The sequence below is a fragment of the Neovison vison genome, chromosome 12 (genome assembly GCF_020171115.1).
Source record: "Neovison vison isolate M4711 chromosome 12, ASM_NN_V1, whole genome shotgun sequence".
Taxonomy (NCBI): Eukaryota; Metazoa; Chordata; class Mammalia; order Carnivora; family Mustelidae; genus Neogale; species Neogale vison.
In genome coordinates this window covers 14,867,415-14,893,995 of record NC_058102.1, presented here as the reverse complement: position 1 = coordinate 14,893,995, position 26,581 = coordinate 14,867,415, and the positions used below count along the sequence as shown (strand labels likewise).

The window sequence follows — 26,581 nt, the reverse complement described above, 5'->3', positions numbered from 1 at the left end:
CTGCCTGGTGCTTCCTGTTGGTAGTTACCTGAGACGCCAGGTCCTCCGAAAGCTACAATCCAAGCCAGTGGTTGGGGGTAGGGGTGGTGAGAGAATGAAATGCACCCGACTTGCACACCAGGACGTTTCTGGCATCTGGCCACATTTGAAATTTAAATAGCTGCACCGCTTCCCCAGACTGTATTAACTTTCACAATTACCAGTTTGACTCACGGTGGAACTCACAGGTCAGCCCATGTATTAGTTCTGTCTCCATGAATTATGGAGCCCTCCCTGGTCTCCTCTGCTGAGAGAGAGGGAGATCAGAGGCAGCAGGCATAGCCTCTTTGTTAAGTCCCTCCTGCAAGCTGAAAATGTGACTTTGAACTTGCTTATGAAGGCCAAGGGAGAACTGGAGCCTTGACCTCTGACCCACAGCCATGTGGGCTCAGTGATGATGGCCAGGGCATGTCCCAGGGGCCCCTGCTCAGCCAACATTTGGGATGTTGTGCTCTCCCACAGAGTCATGAAAGAGCTGATAACCAAGCATGGTGAAGGACTTCTCTAGAACTGCCTTAAAAAAAAAAAAAAAAGATTTTATTTCTTTATTTGAGAGAGAGAGCATGCATGCAAGGGAGGGTAGGGGCAGAGGGAGAAGTAGACTCTCTGCTGAGCAGGGAGCCCAACATGGGACTCGATCCCAGGACTCTGGGATCACCCCCCCGAGCCAAAGGCAGACACTTAACTGACGGAGCCACCCAGGCGCCCCTCCTTAATGCTCTTAAATGCATTTCAGAGCAACCTTGTAAAAGTAAGTTCTGCAGTCCCCATTGTAGAGATTGCAAGAACAAGGCCCCAATGGAAGCAAGTGCCAGACTAACCTGAGCTGAAACCATCTCCCAACCAGGCTCTCCCTCAAGGTGAGCTGCGTGACTTACACAGAATATCAATCCTCTCAGCTTCTTTACCTGCAAAAATGAGGACTGTTGACCGTTGACTGGCTTCAGGAGTTGCCATGAGGACAAATGAAGGAACGCGTGGAATCGTGCGGGAATTCCGTTGAGTGGCAGTTGTGTGGTTGGTTGATTAGCCTACATCCCACCTGAGGGAACATGGAGTCTTTGGCCACTAGTTCCGGGCTCTGTCCCCAGGGGGCGCCATTCATAGTCTGCGTTCTGGTGCCCACTGGGTCAGCATACGTGGCATCCAAAGGGAAGGGAGGGTGCTTTCCAGAGAAATTAGAAGAGCAAATGAGATAATTTAAACGTAAAGCAGAACTTCAACCCGAGCCCAAGGCAAGTCCTGCAAAGCACCCACCATCAGCTACATCTGAACTGGGGCAGAGCCAGGCGTGTGACCTTGGATGAGACATTCGTGTGTCCTGGCTTTTAGGTTTCCCACTTGTGAAACTAAGTGCCAATGCTTCTCAACCCAGCGTGCTAGGGTCCTGGAGATCCAGGCCGCACTGTTGGGGAGAGACTCAGCTGTTGGATTTCTCTCCCTCCTGCGCCGGGCCTGTTTCAGTGCCCTGACAGGCCTGGTGCGTACCCGTGAAGCAGCTCTCTTGACAGCCGAACTGCCAGTGTCCAGATGGCATGTGGGACAACTAAGAAACGTCCCAAAGTGGAGGCCTCAGGGAAACTCTCCTCTGCTTCTCATGGCTCTGCCTGCGTCTTCCTTCCTAACACAGGGGGCCCTGAGCTTCTCAAGGGCAGACCCCGATTTCCCTGACTTTGGCATCCTTCCAAGCACCACACTGTGCTGGCCAGGGAGCACAATAGCACCAAGTGTCCTCATAGCCATCTGCATACCCTTAGCCACATCGCTTAACCTTTCAGTGTGCTGTCTTTGCATCTGAAAATAAGGGTCATAAGAAAGCCGTTTCTGAAGGAAAGGGGGGCAGTTTAATTGAGACGGTGAGTTCAGCACCATGCTTGGTATGCAGCAGGTGCTCAATAAATGTCAACACTCTGCTTCCCTTAATAGGGAGTTTTTGCTGTCCAAATGATTTATGTATGGTTGCTGGAATTCTGAATCATGAACAGCCATAGAGATGGGTAGGAAGTGATTAGAAGGATTTCTTGGGGGTCACTTTTCTTTGATCTTATTCTTACTGATTTTGCTCTCTCTTCCCTCCTCCCCTTCCTTTCCCACCCTCTTTCCCTCCTTCCCTCCCTCTCTTCCTCACTTCCTTCCTTCCTTCTTCCCCTTCCTCCCTCCCTTCCTTCCTTTCTTACTTCCTTCTTCCCTACCTCTCCTTCCTTTTTTCCTTCCTCCCTCCCTCCCCTTCCCTCCTTCCTTCCCATTTCCATCTCTTCCCATAAGAGAGCAGAAGAATATTTGAATTCCCCCACTGGGTTAAGATACATATAACTTAAAAAAGAGAGAGAGAGAGCATGTAAAATGACTCAGAAGATTCTCAGACCAAGGAATTCAACATTAGAACTAAATGGTGCCCTTTTGCAAGGCAGATGGACTCCACGTAGCAACTGCCAAGGTATGACGCGACCACTGTGCAGAGCACGTTTTGCTTTGATAGGTTTGAAAGAAGTGGCATTAAAGCAAGAAGAATATGGCCCCATAGAGGATAGATTTTCTTTCTCTTGCTCACAACTTGATTTGGGATGAGGTTGGTGCACTTTGATGCCTCTTTTTGCCCTCCTCCTTGCAAAATGTGAGCTGGAAACCTCATTTCTATTTCAGCTGGAAGTCGAGACTCCAAAGGTGAGCCCGTTTACAGCACATTGAAGGCTGGATTGTCTGCAACGCCCCCGTCACCCTCCCGCTGCTGTAACGTGATCCTGAGCCCTTCCAAGGGCTGCACGAAATGGGTGGATGAGCTCCCTGGAGTTCAGAAATAACTATCTTCCCCTGGCCCCTTCTAATTCATCCCCCGCGCAACCACCGCAATGCCCTGGCAAAAACAGATTGTGTTTTGCTTCAGTTCTCCAGGGGTTTCCCACTGCCCCCAAAGCCTGGGCATCTTAGCATGGCTAACAAGGCTTTTGGGATCTGAGCCCTAGCTGCACCCCTCAATGCTCTCCACCCACCCAGCCCTCCTCCCAGACAGCCCGATGCATGCGCTCTGTCCTGCCTCCTGCTTTCCAAGGCTCTCTGCTGCGATGTCTACCTCTCTCAATCTCATTTGACCTTAGAGACTCTGCTTAGCTCTCAACATATTGGAAAATAATAACGATACAGTAACAATAGCTAACAGGTATTGAGTGTTTATGGCGTGCCAGGCACAGAGCTAAACACTTTATATACATTTACACCTTGCCAAACCAGAACAGCGAAACCATTATTAACCTTTGAGGATGGTGCCTCTTTTGTGCTCTTGCAGCATTCATGGTCTAGGCTGGATCATAACTGTTGCTTTATTTCTCTGCCTCCTGCCCAGGGCTGAGCTCATTCACTCATTCATTCATTTGGCAAGCAAGTTGCAAACACTGATTATGTTCCAAGCACAGTGTTTGGTACTGGGGTTAAGAGTGATTCAGACAGATGAAAAGATCCCTGCCCCCATGGAGCTTACAGTCTCCAGGGGTGGGTCATGGAGGGAGACTTAAAATTTTAGAAAGATGTATCAACAAAATAATCACCCATTGTGATAAGTAATGGTTAAAAAAAGCCAAGATGGGATATGGGGTAATGGGGCAAGGCTGAAAAACCTTTAGACAGAGTGGCAGCAAAGGCTTCTTGGGAGCTTTGATATTTCTATGAAGAACTAAAAGGAGAGGGGCACCTAGGTGGCTCAGTGGGTTAAAGCCTCTGCCTTCGGCTCGGGTCATGATCCCAGGGTCCTGGGATAGAGCCCTGCATTGGGCTCTCTGCTCAGCAGGGAGCCTGCTTCCCCGTCTCTCTCTGCCTGCCTCGCTGCCTGTTTGTGTCTCTGTCTGTCAAATAAATAAATATTAAGAAAAAAAAAAAAAGAACTAAAAGGAGAGAAAGGGACAGTACAGTCCAAAACAACAGAAAGTGGTCAGGTCTAGGGAACAGCATATGCAAAGGCCCTGTGGCAGGAAAGAGCTTGCTATACTCAGGGAGTTGAAAGGAGGCCCACTTGGCTAGATAATCATGAGCAAGGGGGCAAAGCAGAAGGTGATATTGGGAACCCTGTGGCTTGAGGCCAAGGTTAGGAGCAGGAATGTGATACTAAGGGTAATAGGAAGTGACTAGAGGGCTTTAAACAGGAAGTAATATGATTTCTTTACATGTTAATTCTTCTGGAAGAAGATAGGGAATAGAATGGGGCAAGAATGGAGGTAGGAAGACCAGTTGAGAGTTGTTGGAGCCCTAAGATGAGAGGGGAAGTTGGCCTGGAGAAGGGATACCTGTTGGGATAGAGAGATAGATGTGCACAGATTGGAGCTAAGCTTTGAAGGCGAGACCCATGGGACTTGCTATTGTTCTGTAAGCAGGGGTGAGGGGGTTAGAGGAATCACGATGACTCCTGGTTTCCAGCTGGAGAGACTGAGAGGATGGTGACACTGTTGACTGAGTGGGAGAAGTGCAGGGGCAGGAGGAAAGGAGCAGGACTAAGGGAAATCAAGAGTACATTTGGGATATGCAGAGTTCTTAAAGGTTGTCTTTGTCTCATTCATCGTACGTACCCCCAGCACGTAGCCATGTGCCAGGCATTTAGGTGCTTCTAAATGCTTGTTGAATGAATACATACCCAAGTCTGCCTGACCAAAGGGGGCTGCAGCTTTGATCCCTGTTTTTAAAGATATGACTGGGGATACCTGCAGCCTCCACACTTGGAACAGGCCACAAGCAGGAGAGTCTAAGTGATTTGCAGGCCATGGTGCAAAATGAAAAGGCAGGGGTCCCTGGTTAAAAAGCATGAAGAAATTCAAGTCAGTGGCAGCAGAGCATCAACCAAGCTTTAGAGGCCCTTCTCCTAAGTAGGAAGCCTACTCCTTGAAGGCAAATGTGGGTCTACCTGGGTTTCCGAGAAAAAGTCTGAAGAACCTTCCCGAGGGGCATCAGGAGCCCAGATGTGCAAGGAGCCCAGTGGGGACAGACTGTGTGCAGCCTGCATGTCTCAGGGAGCAGTTCAGCTGTGAAGTTCTCCTGGAGGATGTATTCTATCTACCTCTTGGGCAGGCCCTGATCTCATGGGCAGAGGCCAGATTGGAGGTGGGAAGGCAGGCCTTTGTGTGGCTGGTGTCCTTTCTAGGGCAGGAGGAGGCAGCAGCCCTTGACCTCTGAACTCCAGACCCTGTGCCGGGGAGGGGATGCATTTTCGCTGCTTTCCTTTACTCCCCCTCCTTTCCTCTAGCATTTGCTAATATTAATTCTCTGTGAAAGGAAGTTACTTTGAATTATATTAAGTAATGATAACAAATGGGTACTGATTCTTCAGCTCTTGGGGGGGGATGTCACCTTATCTGCAGGTGGGTTGTATTTAGCCTGGGGTCACACAGTTAGTGAGGGACAGTAAAACCCCACAAACCTAGCGAGTGGTTTGAACTGCTGTCCCTCTGCTTCTAAAGCTGGGTCATGGTGCCTCATACCTGGGAGAGGCATCGGTACCACTTCTTAACTGAATGGTTTCAGGCGAGTCTCCCAGCCTCCTTGCCTCTCTGAAAAATCTTACCTCCTTCGGTTGTGGAGATGACGACATGGGTTTATCTGAAGCCAAGCTCCTGCCTCTGACATGGAGAAGGTTGTGTAGTTTGTGTTCTTCCTCCTTGTTGAGAGATGGGATGCTCAGATCCCCTGCTTATTGGATAATGGCAGTAGGGGAAGAAATACTTGAACCTTTGCATTTGTCTCCAAACCCAAGGAAAAGTTGGATTCATGGTTCTTCTTCACCTCCCAGATTTTGCCCATGCTGGTCTTGCTGCCTGGAGTGCCCTCCTCCCTCTCAGTGGGCAATCCCACAAGGCCCGGTTGTGAAGGCCTTGTTGGCATTGTTTCTTCTGCTGGACAGTGAACCCTTGGAGGGATGATAGTATCGCACTCCGTTCTCAGTATGTAGTGGATCCGGTATCTGTTAGGTATTGCTGTGTAACAAACCACCCCAAAACTCAAATGACTTAAACACTAAGCATTATTAATAATGCACATTTGGGGTACAACTGGATGGCTCTTCCAGTCTCCACTAGGATTTCTCATGCATCCTCTGAGTCAGCTCTAGGTCAGGGGAGTTGGTTCTATTTTCTGGACTGGGGTCTCACAAGTGTGGGGGTCAGGTGGGTTCTCCTCCACAGCCTGTCACCCTGAAGCAGGCTAGTTAGGTTCATTCACCTGGCCCTGCTAGGGCCCCAAGAGAGGGAGGAAAATGTAACAAGATCTTCAGGACTAGGCTCGGAACTAGAACACCATCATGTCCACTGCCTTTTGGGGGCCAAAAGAAGCCCCCAGGTCCAGTGCAGAGTTGATGTGGAAGGGTATGGGTCAGAGAGTATGAGTCAGAGTGGTTTGAAAAATTGGAGACATTGTGCCAATAAATGTTTAGTAAGTAAATGAGTATGCACTAAACTGATGCCAGGGACCGTTCTAAGCCTTTTCCATTGCTCTAGACTGAATATTTATGTCCCCTGCAGAATTTATCTAGCTTTACCCCTTATGCAGTGGTGTTTGGAGGCAGGACCTTTAGGAGGTCATTATGGTGTGAGGATGGAGTCCTCATGAATGGGATTAGTGCCCTTATAAGAAACCCCAGAGGCTCCCTTGTTCCCACTGCCACATGAGGTTATAGTAAAAAGCCAGCATAATGTGAACCAGACACTGAATCTGTCAGTGTCTTGATCTTGAACCTCCCAGCCTCCAGGACTGTGAGATTTTAAATTTCTCTTGTTCATAAATCACCCAGTATAGAGTACTTTGTTATAGTGGCCCAAACTGACCAAGAGATCAGTAGTAATACACTGAATCCTGACAGCAGCCCACTGAAAGAGTTACTAAGCTTTATCCCATTTTATATGGGAAGAAACTGAAGTACAGACAGGTTATGTAACTTACCCAAGTTCACACAGGTAGAAGGGTGCTGGAGCCTGGATTTGAACTTGAGCAGTTTAACTCTAGTAACCATGTCTATACCCACTAAGGTGGTCAGTCTTACTGCCTCTCATTAATCCTGGGTGCCCTGAATGCTGTTCGTAGCCACTTCTGTTGGCTGGGAATAATTGTTTGACAAGCTCATTTCTGATGGCAGTGTTTGTTTTAAATCTGAGGGTGTGGAACTTTGAGCTATGGCACTCATGGCTCATTTAAATACAAATGATTTCAAAGGCTGTCCCAAATGTTGCTGCTTGGCGGCAGAGCCCGCCTGCCAAAAGAGACTCCGAAGTTTTATTAACTGTCACCATGGCAATTTCAGAGACATTGGTTATGCCGAAAGATTTCCTGACACTTCTTATTCATAATGGCGCTGGCAGCCAGGCAGGCTGATCTATGGCTTTTAATCACCTAATGGATGAGGTCTCTGGGTAGAGATTCACAGTGTTCAATCTGGTTAGAGCAGAAAGGATTCTGTGAGTTCAGAGCTGTCCCAGCTCCCCACCCAAAGGGCTTGATAAAAAGCTGCAATGTCACCCACAGCCCCGGAGGCATGGCCTCAGCTGCCTGCTGTGTGCCAAGCGTCCTGCCGTGTTCTTCCACCTGTACCTTCCTGCTTGGCTGAGTGGGCTGAGGGAACCAGTGGCTCAGTGCTCACTCCATGAGAGGCAGGCCATGTGTTGCGGTAACAACCAAGGCTTTAGCAACAGAAAGAAATGGGTTTGAGTTCCTGCTCTTTCTGTTGGGGTCTGTGTGACCTTGGGCAGCTTCCTTGACGTTGCTTAGCCTCAATTTCTTGTCCTGTAAAATGGGAATAGTAAGGAGATTGAAATGGGCAAAGCTTTTAACTTTGCGCAGGGTTAGGTACAAGAACATGGTGAATGTTCACTTCTGCTATCTTCATTCTCTTCCTCCCCCACCTCTCCCTTTGCCTGCCAGGGGAAAGAGAAGGGAAGCACTGTGTCCAGAGCCCCTGCTGTACACCAGGCACTGCTGTGGGTATTTTATACAGGCTCTGTTGCTCCATTGTCACACTCCTCTGTGCAGTGAAGGGTGTGTGTGTGTGTGTGTGTGTGTGTGTGTGCACGTGTGATTTGATAGATGAAGAGAATGGGGTCAGAGAAATTGAGTGACTTGCATAAGGTCACTCTCCTCAAGCAGGTGCAGGTGCAGAGTTGGGACTGGAGCCCAGTCGGTGCAAAGACCAAGATCCAACACCCTTCAGGCAGCTGGCAGGAGGTTTGGACCTAGAACAACAGCCCCATCAATACTTACCTAATGGGTCAGGATAGAATCTGGCAGGATGTGTCTCCTTCTGGAAGTCCTCAAGATGGAAACCTGGCATGGTCAGGCAAGCTGGGGACAGAGCCAGAACTTGAACCCTAGATGTCTGAGGGAGCCTCCTTGGGCAGGCAGATGTGATGGAAAGCCAACGGATGACCCACCTCTTCTGGATATACTCCACCCTCCCTACTCCCCTCACCATGGCTGCCTCCCATGCATGGGGGGGAACATGGAACCATCCTTTGTCAGGGGCCCTGGAAAATGGGGCACGTTCTCTTTATCTGCTGCCCCCTGAAGGCCCACTCTGTGCTAGGCACTGGAATAAATGCTGGTAGCTCAGTGAGTGCTTGAAACTCTTAAGGCCCTTGAGGATGGGGGGGGCATGTCTCCCTCACACTCTCTCCTGCTCAACTTTGCAGTGTTCTTTCCCAAATACTAATAAATCCAATAATCATGATAGCTGTTATATACATGGAAGGTTGGCAGTGTACCAGGCACTTGAGATTCACTCAGCTGGCCTCCTCACAAGCCTGTGGGACAGGCACTCTTATTATCCCCATTTGACATTTGAGAAGACTGATGCCCAGAGACATTTAAGGAATATGCCCAAGGTCCCACGCCAGGCAGTGAGGAGTGAGATTTGATTCTAGAGAATCTGAATCCAGAGCCTCACATTACCTTGCTGAATCTTGTAGTAAATTCACTCATTCACATATCAACTTATTTAACAAACATTTATTGAGGTCTGGGTTACGTGGCAGACACTAGGGATTCAACAGTGAACAAAACAGATGCAAATCCCTCCTCTTCTGGCCCCTAGGACATAGAGGGATAGGCTATAAACAAAACTGAAAACTAAAATACATAAGATGTTGGAGAAGAATGCAGGGAGGGAGCTAGGGAGTTGGGGGAGGGGACGGATTTTAAGAAGGCCGGTCATATACAGAGCAGAACTTGAAGCAAGTGAGGAAGCGCCCATGTGCCCCTCTGGGGGAGAATGTTCTGGGCAGAGGGAAGAGCAGGTGCGGCAGCCCCAAGGTAGGTGGGCACACCAAGGCTAGTTCTCAAACTCTAGCTTGTTACCATTGATTAAATAGACCGACCTCTGCCTGTACTTCCCTGGGGCCCAGCCCTGCGTGCTAGGGTATCCAGCGAGGCGGCCTGCCCTCCAAGCGCCCCCTGCAGGTGCGCTGAGCTCATCCCTCCTGCGCTCCAGACACCTGTCCCGGCTCACTTTCATCTCTCTGCAGATGGCAAAGCTGCCCTGCAGGTAAAGACAGAATTAGCACAAGGAGCCTGCGGCAGGAGAGGAGAGCTAATGCGGAGGAACTGCAGGAAGGGAGACCACCAAACCTGGGCTTCTCTTGATATTTTTTCATGGTGGGGGAAAACAAGCTGCCTTCTTCCTCCCTGGCCAGGCCCCTGCTACTGGGTTCTGGGGACACCTCTTTACTCCCTCTTACTTTCTTCAGAAGCAATTTCTCTCCAAACCCCTAACAGGTTTTCAAGCCACCAGTTTTTTCTTGCAAACTCACCAGCCCTGTATCTTCCCTGGTGAGGAAATGGAAAGACAGAAAGAGCCATGGATTTGGGGGAGAAGGGCTGAGATCTAGGCCCCACTCTCCACTTAGCAGATATGTGACCTTAGGCAAGTGGCCTAACCTCTCCGGGCCATTTTGTCATTGGAAGATGAGGAAGCCCAGTCTCCCTCTGTGGTCAGGATGAGATCACACGGACACACTGGTGGTTTGAAATCTCCACATTCTCCCACGGAGGGGCCACAGTGCTTCTCCTTTTTCCAGGCTGCACTGGGGGACTGCGGCCTAGGTGAGGCATTGAGAGAGGGTTCCAGTGGGGGAAAGTACTAAGTCATTTTCTTTAGCCCTTGCCCCCTGTACTGGGTTAAATACTGTCCCCACCCAAAATCCATGTCTACCTGCAACCTTAAAAAGCGACCTTAGGGGGCTTGGAGGTGTAATTAGTTAAGATGAGGTCATACTGGACTAGAGTGGGCCCCTAATGCAATCTGGCCTTATAAAAAGAAAAGAGGACACACAGAGAACAGACAAAGGGGAAGAGGCCCCCTGAAGACAGAGGCGGGGACGAGGGACGCAGCTACAAGCCCCGGAGCTCCAAACCTTCGCAGAGCTACCAGAAGCTGGGAGACGCCTGAGACGGATTCTCCCTCCGAGCCTCCAGAGGGAACAACCCAGCGGACGCCTTGATTTCAGACTTCTGGCCTCCAGGCTAGGAGAGAATAGATTTCGTTATTTTAAGCCACTGAGTTTGTGGGGGTTTGTTACAGCAGCTCTGGGAAACCAAGACCGACCCCTCTCCTTGGTTTCCAAACCCTTGACTCTTAACAGCTTCTGAATGACCAACTTTCTACTTTCTATTTGCCGTGAAAAAGAAAGACAGCTTTGAGGGGAGGGAAGCTGGGGAGGTGAACGACACCAAAACTCCAACCTCAGAGATTCACAGCAGCCCTGAAGCCTCCAGAGAAAGAAGAGAAACCAGGCCCAGGGCCGGGAATCCAGAGCGGGAAGCTATGGGCATAATGGTCTTCCCGTCCTGGCAGGATTCCAAAGTCAGCTAGACTTGAAGTTGCTGATGAATAAATAAGGAGGGCCGGCCAGAGCTAGGGTTTCTCTGCAGAGTTCCATGTGATTTAGAATCATGGGTTGGGGCAAAGAAGAAGCTGTCCCAAGAGAAGATGGTCTGAATGGGAGAAGAGTCAGGACTCTTGTTTCCCTTTGGGGGCATCCCTGGGGAGAATTGTAAGACTTCAATCTGCTTCAGTTTAAAAATCCCTTCAGTAAAGGACTGGGTGGGGCTTTGCCAGTCCTACAAATCTTTGTACGTTTTGCAAGGACTTTTTATTTGCAGAAAGATGGAAGTCTTATCTTATTATGCCTCATTTTATTATGCCTTATTAGTGCCTTTGAAAGAAGTGAGATTTTAATATTAGTTTCATATTCAATGATCAAGACTATCTTGAGTGCATTCTGGGACCCTCCTGTGATATCTGTCACGTTTAGAAGCATTTCTGAGAGTAGAGAAATCCTCTGAGCAAGAGTTTTGGGTGAAGCAAAAGCTTCCCTGGGAACCAAGGGGTGAGAACTTGAAGGTCAGTCAGCACGGGGATGTGTAGAGCCCTTCTCTGGGGCTGGTGTGGGGCCAGACTGCGTGAGCACTTCGGAACAAGGAGGCTATGGTGGTGATGGTGGTGGTGGAGGTCATGGTCGCGGTCACTGATGACGGTGGCGATAGTCACTTTTAGTGAGCACAGGCTATGGGGCTGAGTACTTTGCGTACATGATTTCCTTTCATCCTCGGAAGCTTCCCATGAGGTAGGTTCTGCGATTACCCGCATTTTATGCACAAGATGACTGAGGTGCAGAAGGGTTAAATAACTTGCCCAGAATCACACAGCCAGGAGGCAATGGATCCGGGATTTGCACGACCACAGGCAGACTCCAAAGCCTGTAGCTAAGCCACATACTCTTGGTGTGAGATAAGGCCTCGCAATAATAACGATAAGAACAGCAATAACAGATGTGATTTGTTAAGCTGATGCTTTGCACCGGGCATGTTCTGGGTGTTTTATAAACTATAAACAATCCCGTTTAATCTCCCCAACAACCCCACAAGGGGCTTACCCTCATTTTGCAGATAAAGAGCTTGCCCTAATGCTGTGTGAAGGGACCTCAACCAGCCTCCCTTACAGTTTTGGCTTCAGGAGAATGCCTTTCCGGCCTGGGATCAGAAGAGCTGGGGGTTCTGGTCCCTATATTGCCACTTTAGGAGGCTCTCCCCTCCTGACTCTGGGCCTCTGCTGTCCCAGCTGAAAATAAGGGGGAGACCAGATGATCTCCACAGCTCATCAGAGTCCGTACAGGGAGTGATGGACCAGTGGAGACACATCTGGGGACAGCTTGGCTTTGCGTCTTACCTTATGTGGAACCCACAGCCTTCTGAGTTGGGCCGGCACAAGCTCTGGCCTGATGGAGTTTAGCCATAGGGTGAAGGCTGAAAAGGAGTTTGAGAGCCATGAAGTGTGTATGTGTGTGTGTGTGTGTGTGTGTGTGCACGTGAGATTATGCGCGCACGCATTGCCTGTTGCCGTGGTGGTCAGAGAAGGCCTCTCTGAGGAGGTGGTGACATTTGAGCCGAGACCTGAGCCATCTGCTCATCTGAGGGAAGAGCACACCAGGTAGAAGGAACAGCAGGTGCTAAGACCCTGGGGTCTAAGTAGGCTTCCCTAGTTGAGCAGCAAGGAGATGACTGAATGCAGAGTGGTGAGCCTCAACCTGGGGCCATTTCACCTGCCCAGGGGACATGTGGCAGTATCTGGGAATATTTTTAGGTGACAGCTGGGTGTGGGAGGGGTGATGCTACTAAATATCCTACAGTCCACAGGACAGCCCCATCCCCGACCACACACACCGAAGATGATCTCCAATCCTGAGTATCAATAATGCTTGGATTGAGAAACCCTGGTCTGAAGTGAGGCGGGGGGAAGGGGGTGGCCGAGGGGGATTGTTGAGAGTTGAGGTCGGAGAGGGTCTCGATGGAGCCCCAGGACCATGACAAGGATTGCAGTAGTGTTCGTCACAATGTAATAGTAACCATCATCAGTAGGAGTATGTCCAACTCCCGCAGAGTGTGCTCAAGTCACGTAAGTGTTCTGAAGTCGTGATACATATTGACTCATTTAAAACTCTCAGCTCTCCAGTGAGAGAGGCCCCGTTACTCTCCACATGCTAGGGAGGAAGGACCCAAGGCAAGGAGGTGCAATGACTTTGGCAAGGTCATATGTTCAGGACCCAGAGCACATGCTCACTGCCACTAGACTGCACTGCCTGCGTTGGGATCATCTGTGTGGGCCTCTGTGAGCCCCTTTATACCTTTGTATCCCCCGCATCTGGTACTGGGGTTGGTACATAGGAAGGGCTCAGTAATGGCTTATTAAACACAAGTAGACATGAAGCTCTTAGACTTAAATCCTGTCCCTTCCTTCTGAAAATATAGGCATCAAATCAGGGGAGGAGAGTGCTGGAGGACAGATGGGTGAGGTCTGTCCTCATCTACATACTAGGGGGGAAAAGGCACAGCCAGGGCCACTGCCCTGGGGGCAAAGTCACCACCACGTTTCTTGATCACTAGGCTGCTCTTGGTGACTCAGGCCTTAGGCTCTGGGCATCTCTACTGATCTCATGGGTTTGTCTTATCTGGTCTCTTCCTACCTTATATATTCCCAGGCCTGAGAATCTGTGACCCCCACTCCCAGAAAATACACATGCACATGCATGTGTACACACACACACTCCTCGGCTTCTGTCTTCCATGCTCTTGTAGGAAGTAACTTCTCTGCATTTTGTCATGCATCTCAGGACTATTCACTTCCCATTTATTTATTCCACAGAATCACTTCTCGAAGCCCTCCTGTGCCCCCAGCATTGTGCTAGAGACAGAGGACACTGAGCTGAGCAAAGCAGGCCTCTTCCAGGAAGACAGATAGTAAATGACTATGATAAGCAGAGACATTTTATAATGGGCTATTACATAACCAGCCCCCCAGCAGGATGCTGCCTGCTTTGGGGTAAAGTCTGGTTGAGCTGCTTATGGTACTGAAGGTGGGAGCCCGAGGTCAAGGGCAATGAGGTAGGAGGGTGGTGGAAAGCGCCTGCAAAAGGAAAGAGTAGAGGAAACTGGAGTTGGAGTCAGATCTGCATTGAGAGGTGGCCAGAGGCGAGAAGAGAGCAGAGTAGAGGGGATGGCGGGATTGGGGGGGGACACCTGTGAGGTAGTGGGAGGCTTGGGACCCATAGAGCGGAGGAACAAGACATTGTCCTGTGGGGGTCATTTAAGAACAAAACCCTACATTCGGTTTGAGATAGGTTGTATTCCTACAGTGGCAACATTGCCTCTCTTCCACCCACCCTAATGGCAAATGCCCGGCAAAGGCTGCTCTGCTCACAGATGCTTTGTGGCTGGGCGGTGGGCATGGGGAGGGTGCTGGCTACTGTGTGAATGAGACGGCCCAGAGGAAAAAGACTGGAGGCTACCGTGGGCTGCAGACCCTGGGATCCACAGTCAACTTGAGAAAGCCTTTGGACTTCAGGAGGATGTGGAATTGAGGGTTGGGGCCTGGCTGTCCCCATCCCAAAGAGCAGGCAGGGTCCCCTGGCATCTGGCTTAAATGTTCAGTGGAAAGTGTTCCCGGAGAGTTAGCAAGGAGCCTTGCAGCTCTGAGCAGGGGCAGGAAGGACACAAGTCATCCTGGGCCCACTGGGATTGGTGTGTGGCTCGCCAGGGAAGGGTCATTTGAGTGGCTTCTGTAGGATGAATAGGAGTTGGCCAAACAGTGGGAGGCATTCAAGGCAGGAGGAACAGTATTTGCAAAAACCACAGGACTAAAAGCTCCTGGTGTGTTGAGAAACCTGTGCGGTCAGCTCCTAGTGTCAGAACAAGAGTATGTGAACACCCCTGGGTCTGGAGAGGTCTTATGGGAGCTGCACCCAGAGGCCTTTGCACCCAGGGATGTAACTCTTCGGGAGTCCCCACAGACACGTAAGCAAGGCTGTGCCATGTGCAGAGCCTAAGAGCTCAGTTTGGGAGCCAGTTGACCTGGGAATGAAGCCTGCTTCTCCTCCCCAGCTCTGTGTCTCCACGTTTTACTCTTCTGTGCAGAACAGGGCTTCACACCCCCAATTATCTGTAACTGCAAATCCCAGAAAGCTCTGGAATCAGGAGGGGTTTTTTCCATACACTGGCAGAAATTCATTTGACAGCTCACCCTGGCACATAGGACGCGGGGTTCTTTACAGTCTTACCACCGAGTGAAGCTATTCCTACCCGTTGCTGGACAGGCACTAAGATGATCGATTATGGGAATCCTCCTGGATCCTGGGTGCGCATTAGTGATATACAGCATATCTGACGTAGCCTCTTCCTGAAATCCCAGAGTTTCTGAATTCTGAGCCACATCTGGCTCCATGGGCTTGGGAGAAGGGGTTGTGTGTTTGCAACGTCACCCTCGTAGGGGAGTTGAGGGGAATCAAAATCAGCTTGTTCCCGCCAGGCCCTCCGAACGGTGCCAGACAGCACACGGTGGGTATCAAGTGGCTGCCAGCTGTCCGCGTCGCCAGTGTGCTGAGCGAGTCTCAGCCAGCGCTCGCTGTCTGCGGGGTCGGGGTGCCGTGAACGCGACAGCCAGGTGGGGCAGGGAGGCCATCTGCATGGCGGCCGGCTGCAGCGTAGCGGGGACCACATCAAAGCAGGTCTTTGTGCCGCGGGGTTGCGGAGACCAGCAGTCACGGCCACTTCCGGCGAGTGCTCCCAGGGGGCATCCCGTGCCCGTGGCCTGGCGTGTGACAGCCAGCCTGCGAGCTCCTGGCAGCCGGGGCTGTCTTGTCGCCCTCTTGTCCTCGGCAGCAGCTGGGACACTCGATAATTGTTCACTGGGTTGAATCCTCTCTATTGACTCTGAGCAGACGCTCGCTCGAGAGCTGCGAGATGCGGCCGGATCGCGCAGCCCCGACACGCGCGCGCGCGCACAGTCGCGGGCCGGTGCCGCAGACGCGTGCCCAGACCCCATCTATATTTTGACCCCCTCTGAGACCGGGAGAAACCAGTTTCCTTGAGGTGACACCCATTTCTCTCCTGCTTTACTCCATCACAGAAAGAGACTTTAGGGAACGGGCCCTGGAGAAAAACGCTTTGTTTTATATCAAACGTTATCCCACATTTTGTTAAAGAAGAACTGTTCCCTCCTGCCTTTTCCTCGCCTTTTGGAGCCACTCAGCTGCCGAGGCCCATAATAAACAAAGAGCAGAGGTGAGCCGTGGCTGGCCTCTGGGCGCTCCTGATGTGATGTGACTGCCAGCCCCATCCCTCCAGATGTGATCTGCTTGAAGGGACCAGGGGTGCCCCCGCCCCCCATGTGCAGGAAGAAGCAAATGGAGACGCCTTCAGAGACCCTCCCCCACTCCTGGCCTTCACCCTGACTTGAAGGATTCTTGAGCTTTGCTAAGCCTCATTCATGGTTTTTGCAACCAGGATGTGCCAAATACATCCCTTCCCCCCACCCCCCGATTTTCCCATATGAACCCTTCCCGCAGGAGCTGAGGTCAGCCGAATTGAAAGCAAAACATGCCTCTCTGAAGGCTGGGCAGCAGGAAACTGGCATTGTATTAATCAAGCCCAAAAAGGGGGAAATCTAAAGACCAAGCGCTCCCAGGCAGCAACGAAACGAGCGCCGGAGCCAGCCAGCAGCCTGGGGTGTGCGTTTCTCATTTCTCGCTTTGTGGGCCTGGCGGGAGAAAGGGCTTCTTCTCCCATTATGCTGGGAGGGAGAGGAGCTGGCCAGACAGGAGTCTTGCGGGCAGCGAGAGTTTAAGGGGGTGCTGCCTTCTCGCAGGGGTCCACTAGGGCCGTGAAAGTTGCAGAGAGCCAGGGATGGGAGTGGGAGCAAGACACCTTGAGCATGACCTTGAAAAGGCGCAGCACCTCGTCCAAAGTCCCCTGTGGGCGAGGCTGGGTGGGAAAAGATGAACTGCAAGGAGGAGCCGCTCCTGGGGTGCGGGTTGTAAGCTGAGTGTTCCTTGTCCTTGGGGAAGGGAAAGAAGCCATCGTTGGTGAATATATAAGGTTGTTCCACAAGGGTTTGTTAAGCATCTGCTATGTGTTAGGCACTGTTTTAGGCAGGGGAGATGCGAGATGAGTAAGATAATGAGGACCCTGCTTCTTGGACCTTATACTTTGTGGGGGCAGGGAATAAGAACCAAGTGCATAGATACGTGAACATTATAACTTCTGATTTAGATAAATGCAATGGAAAAAGGAGCAGGATACGAGAGTAGAAGGGAGTGGGTGTTCTTCCTGTTACTCTTGATCTCACAGCTAACATTGAGTGTTTACTCTGCACCACGCATGTTTCCAGGAGTCTTAAACCTGTGGTTTCTAACATTTAACTCTCATGGCCACTCTGTGATCTGAATGGGGTTGTTCCTGTGACACCTGCGGGGCAGTCAAGATTTGGAGCCATTGGACCCAGGTGACATTGCTGAAACGTGGTCCAGCGGACATGAGCAGGCTCATCGGATCTCAGAGAACTTCAGCCGGATCACACAAGCTTCCCATGCCTCAGCCTCCTCATCTGCGAAATGGGGATGGTTAGGGTAGGGACTTTAAGGGTCCGTTAAATAACACCACTCTTCCCATACCCCCTAAATTTGGAATTGATGGAGAGACAGAAACCCAACTAGGCAGACAAACAATGATGACGATATCTCCCTTCTGATGGAGGAAGGCTGGGTTACAGGAGGTGGCTTCCCTGCGTAGCCACAGTGGGCCTCATTACCAGACCCTAGCCCTCGGGGCCTCTGTTCAGACAAAGGCCTCCCCCACAGGCCAAATCCTGCCTCTGTGAAGTTCTGCATAAAGGGACCCCAGAGGCAGAACGTGTGTCTCCTCTAGGCAGCTGGCTCCGGAAGCAGTCAAGAAAGGAGGGAGGAAGGGGCTCAGCTTCTTCCCCAACAAGATGGTACAGCCTGGCTTCCAGTGCTGCCTTTGCTCTTTACTAAGCACATGACCTTGAATAAGTGCTCAACATGCCTGGGACTTGATGTCCTCACCCTTGAAATGGGAACGACACTGGTACCCATCCCATAAGATTCCTACGAGGAATAAGTGAGGTGACACATGTCAGTCACTTAGGACAGGGTCTGGAACACACTGGGGTGGAGAGAGTCAGGGAACAAGCTGGTGTTCCAATGGAAGTCATCTACTCTGAAGCACAAAGCCAGAGAGAGGAGGGCCCCTCACCAGCAAGGAGCCCCTCCTCCAAGTGTGGTTGTAAAGACTCAGCTGGTTAATATGAGAACAATGCCTGACACGTAGAAAGCACTTGTCAGATAATAATAGTTTGAACCACATGAGATTGGCTGTATTCAATTCTGTTTTGACCTCCAGACATGGCAACTTCCTTTAGTCTGACCCAGTAGTTATTACTATTTCGTAGCAAGCTGCTTGTGGCAGGGCCCTTATAAATGTTTGGTTCTTTCTCCCAAAGAATCTGGTTGGACGAAGCCAGCGTGGGAGCCCAGGGAAAGCTGAGCTTCCCACCCTCCCCTCTTCCACTTGGGCCCCATCTCCCTTGGGCTGCTGGACAGGAGTCTTGGCCTTGGGTACTGAGGGCACCTGAGCTGGCCATGCTACCCCCTCAGTGCCGCGGTGCCCGAGCAGCAGGTGTGAGAAGTGCAGTCACAGGAATCAGCACAGACACGGCCCTTCACAGAACTGGATGCACCCAATTTATCACGGGCAGCAGAGCAGGCTGCCATCTGTGGGGTCACCCCTGGCCCCGTCACTTAGCATGTATGCTAATTAAAGGCAAGATTAACCGACCCTGGTCTGGTGGCACCTCTCCCAGTGCCTGCCTCTAGCTGGCTGGACCTCAGCTGGGAGGGGCTGTCTCTGCTTCTTGGGATGGTGGCCAGAGAGGAGGAAACCCACCCAGAATAAAGACCCTGGGGGGAGAAGGCACGGAGCCATCTGGAAAGCTGGAGTTAGCCAGACGCCTCACTGGCCATCTGGGTGAAATGAGAGCTTGTTCTAATGGGGGTGTGGCAAGGGAGAGAGCATGAGCTGTGGAGGTCTTATTGCCCTTGGTATCCCAGCACCTTAGAACAGTTGTTGGGAATTGTTGCTGTCAGAGAACAGATGGGAGGTACCGAGCATGCCAGGCTCGAAGGAGGCATTCAGTAAATAATAAATTGTTGGATGGCTTGATGCATAGCTGGATGGGATTGTATGTATACAGTTGGTGCTCAGGAAGTTTTTCTCACATACACTGTAATACAAATCCTTACATGGTGCATTGAGTCAAGCGTTACTCTGAGCACTTATTCATATAACAATTTATGCAATGGATTCTCATAAGAATTCTATGGAAGATGTTATCATCTTATCTTACGGATGAGGAAGCCAAGGCACAGAGAATTCCAGTAACCAGTGTGAAGTCATGTGACTAAGGAGTGTTAGGGATAAGAGAAGGTTCACAAGATTTGGGAGATGTAGAAGGGTCATGTGAGTGAATCTAATCTTCTTCCAGGGTCTGCCTCTCATTTCCCTGGAATCTGGGAATCAGGCACAGAAGTAGGGGCTCCCACCGCTAGTAACAGCAGTAGGTACCGAGTCCTTACTGTGTGCCAGGTTCTTTACTGAGCCCCTGAGATGCTTCATCTTAGTTGACCTTTAGAGTTGCAATACTGTGAGGTTTGCTCGAGTTTTGTCCCCAGTATGTAGCCTTTGTAACTGGGACTCATTGCAGATGGGCCTGGAGTCTCTGGGAGGGAAGTAGAGCAGCAGCTTCTCCCTCTGTGATCCGGCAGGTCAGGCTTTAAGATGGGCCACGGGGGCTCATGCCTCCTGAGGCCCACGGCAGGGTGAGCTCTCTGAGCCTCAGTGTCCTCCTCTACAAAATGGGACTCAGCACGCCTCCCTCATGAGGCTGTGAGGCTCGGTGGCATAGTGGATGCCAACTTCCCCGTCATGCCTGGAATTCTGGGATGTTGATTCCCTTCCCTTAGAGCTTTCTAGACAATCGCAGGGAGGCTCCCAGATATTCCTCCTAGACCTGGCGAGAACCCCACCCCTGGGAGTAGAGAGAGCCGCTTTTTAGAACAGGAACTCGAGGTGACTAGAACCCAGGGTTCCCGGCCCAGTGTAGTTTCTGGGGCTCCTCAGCACCTCGTGAACCTAGAGCTAGGGTAGCTGGTCATGACCAGGAAGGATATTGGGGACCAAAGCAGAAACACCAAGGGGCTCTTGCATATTGTCTGGTCAGACACAGCCCAGAACAGAGCTCCTCCATCCATCCCTGCTGTTGCTACGGCAAAGACACATCCAGACTGGAAGGTCCAGAGCAAAGCAGCCACACTGATGAAGGGCCCTGAGTGGCTGCTGTGGATGTGTACAGATAAACCTAAAAGTCCTCTCCAATCTAGGAGGATTAAGGCCAAGAGGCTAAGATGGCAGCCTATAAAATGTCAAAGGGAAGGGGTGGGCAGAGCAAACACAGGACAGTAAATGCCAGAGGCCAGGACAAATCGAAGTGTAGCTTTAGGGAGAAGGTAAAAATAAGGAAGATGTGGTCCATATACACTATGGAGTATTATGCCTCCATCAGAAAGGATGAATACCCAACTTTTGTAGCAACATGGACGGGACTGGAAGAGATTATGCTGAGTGAAATCAGTCAAGCAGAGAGAGTCAATTACCATATGGTTTCACTCATTTGTGGAGCATAACCAATAGCATGGAGGACAAGGGGCGTTAGAGAGGAGTAGGGAATTTGGGTAAATTGGAAGGGGAGGTGAACCATGAGAGACTATGGACTCTGAAAAACAATCTGAGGGGTTTGAAGTGGCGGGGGCGTGGGAAGTTGGGGTACCAGGTGGTGGGTATTATAGAGGGCACGGCTTGCATGGAGCACTGGGTGTGGTGAAAAAATAATGAATAATGTTTTTCTGAAAATAAATAAATTGGAAAAAAAAAAAAAAAACATGGACCCGGGTGCTAAGGGACATTCAAAATGGAGCCAGACTGCTCCATTGGAAACCCTGCCCTGCTGTTTACTAGCTGTGTGACCTTAGGCAATTCACGCGGTCCCTCTGTTCATTGGATTACAGCTGTAAAATGGGCCAGGATGTAGAACCCGCCTCACGGTGCTGCTCCGACGATTAAATAAGATACTACCTGGAAAGGACTTCGAGTGGTGCCTGGCACAGACGCAGCAAAGCTTGTACAAGCACTGGGTCTCCCTGGTATCATTATTGCCTCTGATGGGAACACTTGCTACTCAGTCCAGCACAAGTTGATGGGATCCTCTCCTTGGGGCTGGGCCCTCAGAGTGTAAAGATAAATGGGACTTGGAGGAACTCACAGGCTGGTGACACAGGACGTAATGACAAAATGGAGCTCTTAGAGAGGTTTAGATGAGTCCGGGGATGTTCTGCTATTCAAGGAAGCCAGAGATATGTGGGATATGACCTCTGCTTTTGAATGTCCCTTAGCACCATCATCAGAGACAGTCCCCATTTAGATGCCAGAGGTCATCACAATCCCATGCCTTTGCTCTATAGGTGAAGGAGGACACTGAGGCCCCCGGAGACCCAGGGATCAAAGAGAGGCCACAGCAGGCCAGTAGCTGAGCGAAGACAGAGTCCCATGTGGCTGTTTTTGGATCTCTGGTATCCTTCCCCCCCACATTTGTGGACATCTCTGGTGTGAGATCATTTTAAACTTGAAATGTCATATATGTATGGAAACTGCCCACCTGAAAAGTGTGCAGGTCCATGAATTCTCACCAAGAGCACACCTGTGTCACCAGCCCCCAGACCAAGACTGGGAGCAAGGTTGTCCCTTCCTGTCCCCTCCTCCAGTCACTGCCTATTCCCAGGGCAATGCTGTCTTGACTCCTACAGCATAGATTAAATTTGTTTCCAGGTTGGGGCTACCATGTGTGGTACTGCTGTGAACATTCTAGAACCTGTTTTTGGTGACATTTTGCCCAAGTCCTGTTGGGTATATTCCTGCAAGTGGCATGGCCGATTCCTCTGCCCTGGACCTCTAGCCTCGGGTTTGTGAGGAGCCCCTCAGCCCACGTTTACTGCGCATGGGTTCGGAGCTGAATCTGGTGCAGGCCTGCCCAGCCAGCCAGCCACGGCTGCTGAGTACCACCTCCGCTCACTGTCTCTCTAATGCGGTTGTGACCCCGAGTCCGGCCCTAGAGACGCAGCAGCATGGAGATTTATAACAAGATATCGACACATTTCAGGGAGTGCTGCTCTGAACAGCAAGCCCTTTCCGAGAGATTAAAAGCCATGGGAAGCAGAGATGCTTGAGCAAAGATTAAGAAATCAGAGCCTGTTTTCTGAAATGGCTCGGCCCTGGGACAGATGGTCTGGGACCACAGACTTGTCACTGGACCAGTGATGTTGGGAAGGCGGTGGTCAGCCCCACAGGGGGAGGTAGGGCATTAGAGGGAAATCAGGAAGATTTGAGATTAGGATGCCCTTGGCGCTGGAAGGACAGGTAAGGAGGGGACAGCCAAACATACGTTGAATCAGGGTGGATAATATGAGGAACCTGAACTTGGTACCACATTTTACCAACCTGTAGCAGAGTGCTGGGTTCCCACCACCCCCTGCTCTGAGTGTGTGTGTGGAGGGGTGTGCCTCTAGAGGTGAGTTGAACACAGAGATCTGATATACTGCCTTCTACTAAATCACATTCCGCCAGGCTGGGGCCATGGAAACAATATTTTTGTACCAGCCCCAGTAGGGATTCTGGTGCCCACTCAGGTCTGGAAACAACTGTTTTAAGGGACCCTCTCTTTGGCCCACGCTGGACCCCATCAAAAAGGGACTCGGCTTTCTTGACTCACAATTCACAGCCTCAGCCCATTCCCTGACTTCCCTGGCTCTCCCCATGCTGGGTTTCTCTAGATGATTTTTTTCCCCATGTACCTTATTAACCACCCAGCAATGAATGTCCATCCCAGCTTGACTTCCTCAGGCTGCTTTTTTTTTTTTCCTGAAGGTTTTATTTATTTATTTGACAGACAGAGATTACAAGTAGACGGAGAGGCAGGCAGAGAGAGAGGAAGAAGCAGGCTCCCCAGAGAGCCTGATTCGGGGCTCAATCCAGGACCCTGGGATCATGACCTGAGCCAAAGGCAGAGGCTTTAAACCACTGAGCCACTCAGGCACCCCCCCTCAGGCTGCTTTTAAGTAACACCCCTTCACCTGGACCTCCCTCTGGTACCTTTGGGGAACAATTTCACCCCAGGCCCCAAATCAGAAAGCAGACTCTGTGTGCTAATGGGTTCCATGGAAGTCTGACTTGACCTTGACCTTTCTCAGCCTATTCTGTGGCCTGGAAATAATAATAAGACCTAGATTCATTTGTTGTGATTCCCAAAGGATATGATGGACATAAGAGCTAACCATGACTCAGCTGACAAGGTGGGTGCTCAGGGCACCCATAACAGACAGAACCCAAGGGTGAGAGCAAACCATTTTTGCTGCCCAGGGCCTGTTGCATTGGCCTTCTGCCTGGAAGCCCTGCTCCAGCCTTGTCTCCTCTGGTCTTTCCCCAAGGATCCTAGCAGAACCCAAATTTGACCCAGACCCTCCCGTGTTGCAACCCCTCTAGAGAGCAAGGGTGAATCCTGCAGCATTTCTGTGCCAGACCCCGGGATATAAGGACTTTACATGAGCAATTGTATTCCCCCCTCCTAGCAAGTCAGACCTGAGCCTCTAGCACTATTGTTGTCTTCATTTTTACAAACAGGAAACTGAGACACAGAGTAGTCAGGGATAAAGATGGGCCTTGCACTCAGGGTTTCTGACACCAAAACCCTTGTACTTTTCCTTCGTACCAGTTTGTTCTCTGGCCTTTCCCTGGCTCCTACCGGTAACTGTCCAAGAGCAGAGCACACCATGCCTGCTGATGGTTGCAAAATGCCTCAGGAATAGGACCACCTTGCCTGGCCAGTGAAGATCCTTATAGCTCCCCATGCCCCTGGAGCCACTGTGTTGGCATCTGAGATATTGGTTCTTGGTGGCTGGGGATTCAAGCAATTGCAGTTCTGCAGGATGGGGCAAGATGCAAACATTCCTCCAGCCGCTGGGGCCCTCATTTGCTTATTTTGCAATATCAAACCACCCCTTCCTTCGGTAGACTGGGTGGGGAGAGAGCCAAACAAACAAAGGGGGGGACCCGCTGGGTGAGAGGTAGGGCAGAGGGAGCTGGCTGGCTGGTGGGCAAGGCCTCCTGCCGTCCAGGCCAAGCAGACTGAGCTCAGGGCTGACTCAGGCTGTGTGATGCATTGCCTGCCCCTCCCTATGAGGCTTCCTGTCGAGCCAGCTGCAAGCTGGGAGCCACCAAGCCGGCCCTCCCCAACCCTATGCCCTCTTTCTAAACTGAAGTCCAGAAACTTCAGTTCCCCGAAAGACCAAGGAACCGGAAGTTGCCAAAGTGGAAAATGAGCAACTTGGAAATCACCTAATCACTTCTTGCCCATCTTCGCCTTTGGGTGTCAAGAGGCCTGGATTCATCCTGGCTCTTTCTGTGCCTGGAGGGGAAACCAGGACATGTCAGACAGTCTCCTAGGGTCTCAGCTTTGCCGTGTGCAAAATGGAGATAATTACACCTCCTGCTTCGTAAGGCTTCTGTAAGAAGCAAATAGTTCGTGAAAAGCATTCAGCACTGTGCCTGACCCAGAGCCGTGCTTCAGAACGATAGTCCTACTTCAGCTCACTGGGGAACATTCTGCAGATTCTTCCCTAGTACAGCTAGAGCATGGGGGGGGTGTCCCAGGCATCAGTATTGTCACTAGATGTATGGGATACCCGACCTGCCTGGGCGGCAGGCAGGCTGGAGAGAAATCAGGGCAGGCTTCTCAGAGGAGGTGATGCTTAATCTCCTTTGGAGATTCTCCATAAAAATTGGTGGAATGGAGAGAGCCAGGATTTTATACAGGCCAACATCTGTCACCATACCCCCAAGCTGGACTGTGAGCTCCTTGAAGGCAGGGCACATACATGTGGGAAGGAGTACATGAGGTATGTGTGCATAGGTCTGCCTGCTTGCTAACTTACTAATTTGTGCACGTATAAACAACATATCTACTCCGTATTCACTTTGTGTCCATATACTTGTGCCTGATAGAACGGTCACATAGGAGACCCTCAATAAATATTTGTGGAGAAGTCAGTTTTGTTTTCCAGTTTTGGAGGGAGTTGGGGGTGGTGGGGGGGTGTCCAGCTTTCAGAAGAAACCCGCATCAGCTGTGTCCCCAGGCCTGCCCGTCCTCTGTGCTGGCTCACGAAGGGCAATTAAATCCATCTCCACTCTGTGTGTGAGCGTGCTGGGCCTTTAGGCTTCAAAATCGAGGCCCTGGTAGGGCGCCTGAGTGGCTCAGTCAGTTGAGCATCCAACTCTTGACCTTGGCTCAGGTCTTGATCTCAGGGTCGTGAGTTCAAGCCCCGTGTTGGGCTCCACTCTAGGCATGGAGCCTAATTTAAAAATGAAAGAAAAATGAGGCCCTGGTGCTCATGCTTTCAAAGATGGCTCAAGGCCACTTCCATCAGTCACCTCTGACCCAAGTAAGGTTAAGGGGGCCTGGGTCTCTCTCCTGCTATTGCCTTTTGCACGTGTCCATGATAGAGTTCAACGAGTAGGTCAAGAGACATCACTGTGAAAAACAGAAGAATGGAAAGCTGACCACCTCTTAATGCTTGTTAGTGGGGAAGTGGCAGCAAAAGCTCTTTTTTCTTGGGATGGGAAGGTCATTAGCAGACACACCAGCTCTTCTACTGGCTTCTGCCTGATGCTTCCACTGGGATGGGAATAGTCTAATCCCATATGGACGGGCCTTTGGAAAGAAGATGTCACTAGAATGTACTTTTTGTATTTTATTTATTTTTTAAAGATGTATTTATTGTTTGAGAGTGAATATGCATTCATGCAAGCATGCGTGGGGGAAGGGCAGAGGGAGTGAGAATCTCAAGCGGTCTCCTCACTGAGCGTGGAACCTGATGTGGGGCTCGATCTCATGACCCTGAGATCATGACCTGAGCCAAAACCAAGTGTGGGAATCTTAACCACCTGAGCCTCCCAGGTGCCCCAGTACTCTTTGTACTTCAGTGTGAATGCTGCAGACAGGTCATCTGGGTCTATGGGTAGGCCTGGAAGGTTTCGAAACTTCAAGCTCAACACTGTTATTTTATTTCCTTCCATTCCATTTAATTCTATTTTATCTAACAACATGTTCCAGAAAGGATTAAAGTTCGCTTTCAAGGTTATATAAAGGTAAACTAAATGTGAACTCAGTGACTGAAATAAAAGAAAAAGAGAGGTGAAGACACAAAACGGAGCCAGAAATGAGACACGTTTTGAAAGCAGCGCTCTACCACCCTCTCTATGTGCTTGCTCTGATGAGCTAGAAACAGGGCTCTGAGCTTCCTGGAAGGCATTAGGAAAAGGGGAACCTGGTCAGTTACATTGTCCCAGTGGCCCTCAAACAAGACCATTGATCAGAACAAGTCAAAGTTGGCTGATATTGAGACCTGAGGGGTTTTCCTCTAAGACCTTTGTGGAGGAGATTAGCCTCCCTAGAAAAACCTTCACAGAGAGCCCGGCCTTGTCCACTGTGGTAACAGCTCAGCCCCGGCTTCCCTCCAAGCACAGACTTCCAACTCTACTGCTCCTGCCAATTACTTGCATGGGTTTAGCACAG

General features: G+C 50.6%; 1 protein-coding gene across 4 annotated transcripts in view; it reads left to right on the top strand.

Annotated features, from left to right (window-relative positions):
- Window positions 1-26,581, top strand: part of BTBD11 (BTB domain containing 11) — a 290,646-nt gene that overhangs the window by 107,734 nt on the left and 156,331 nt on the right. For 2 of the 4 annotated variants that reach the window (XM_044227574.1, XM_044227573.1), the window contains exon 4: window positions 10,811-10,831. The exons of the other annotated variants lie outside the window; for them this stretch is intronic. In XM_044227574.1, coding sequence (XP_044083509.1) covers window positions 10,811-10,831 — 21 coding nt within the window. The remainder of the gene's footprint in view (window positions 1-10,810; window positions 10,832-26,581) is intronic. 4 annotated transcript variants of the gene reach the window in all.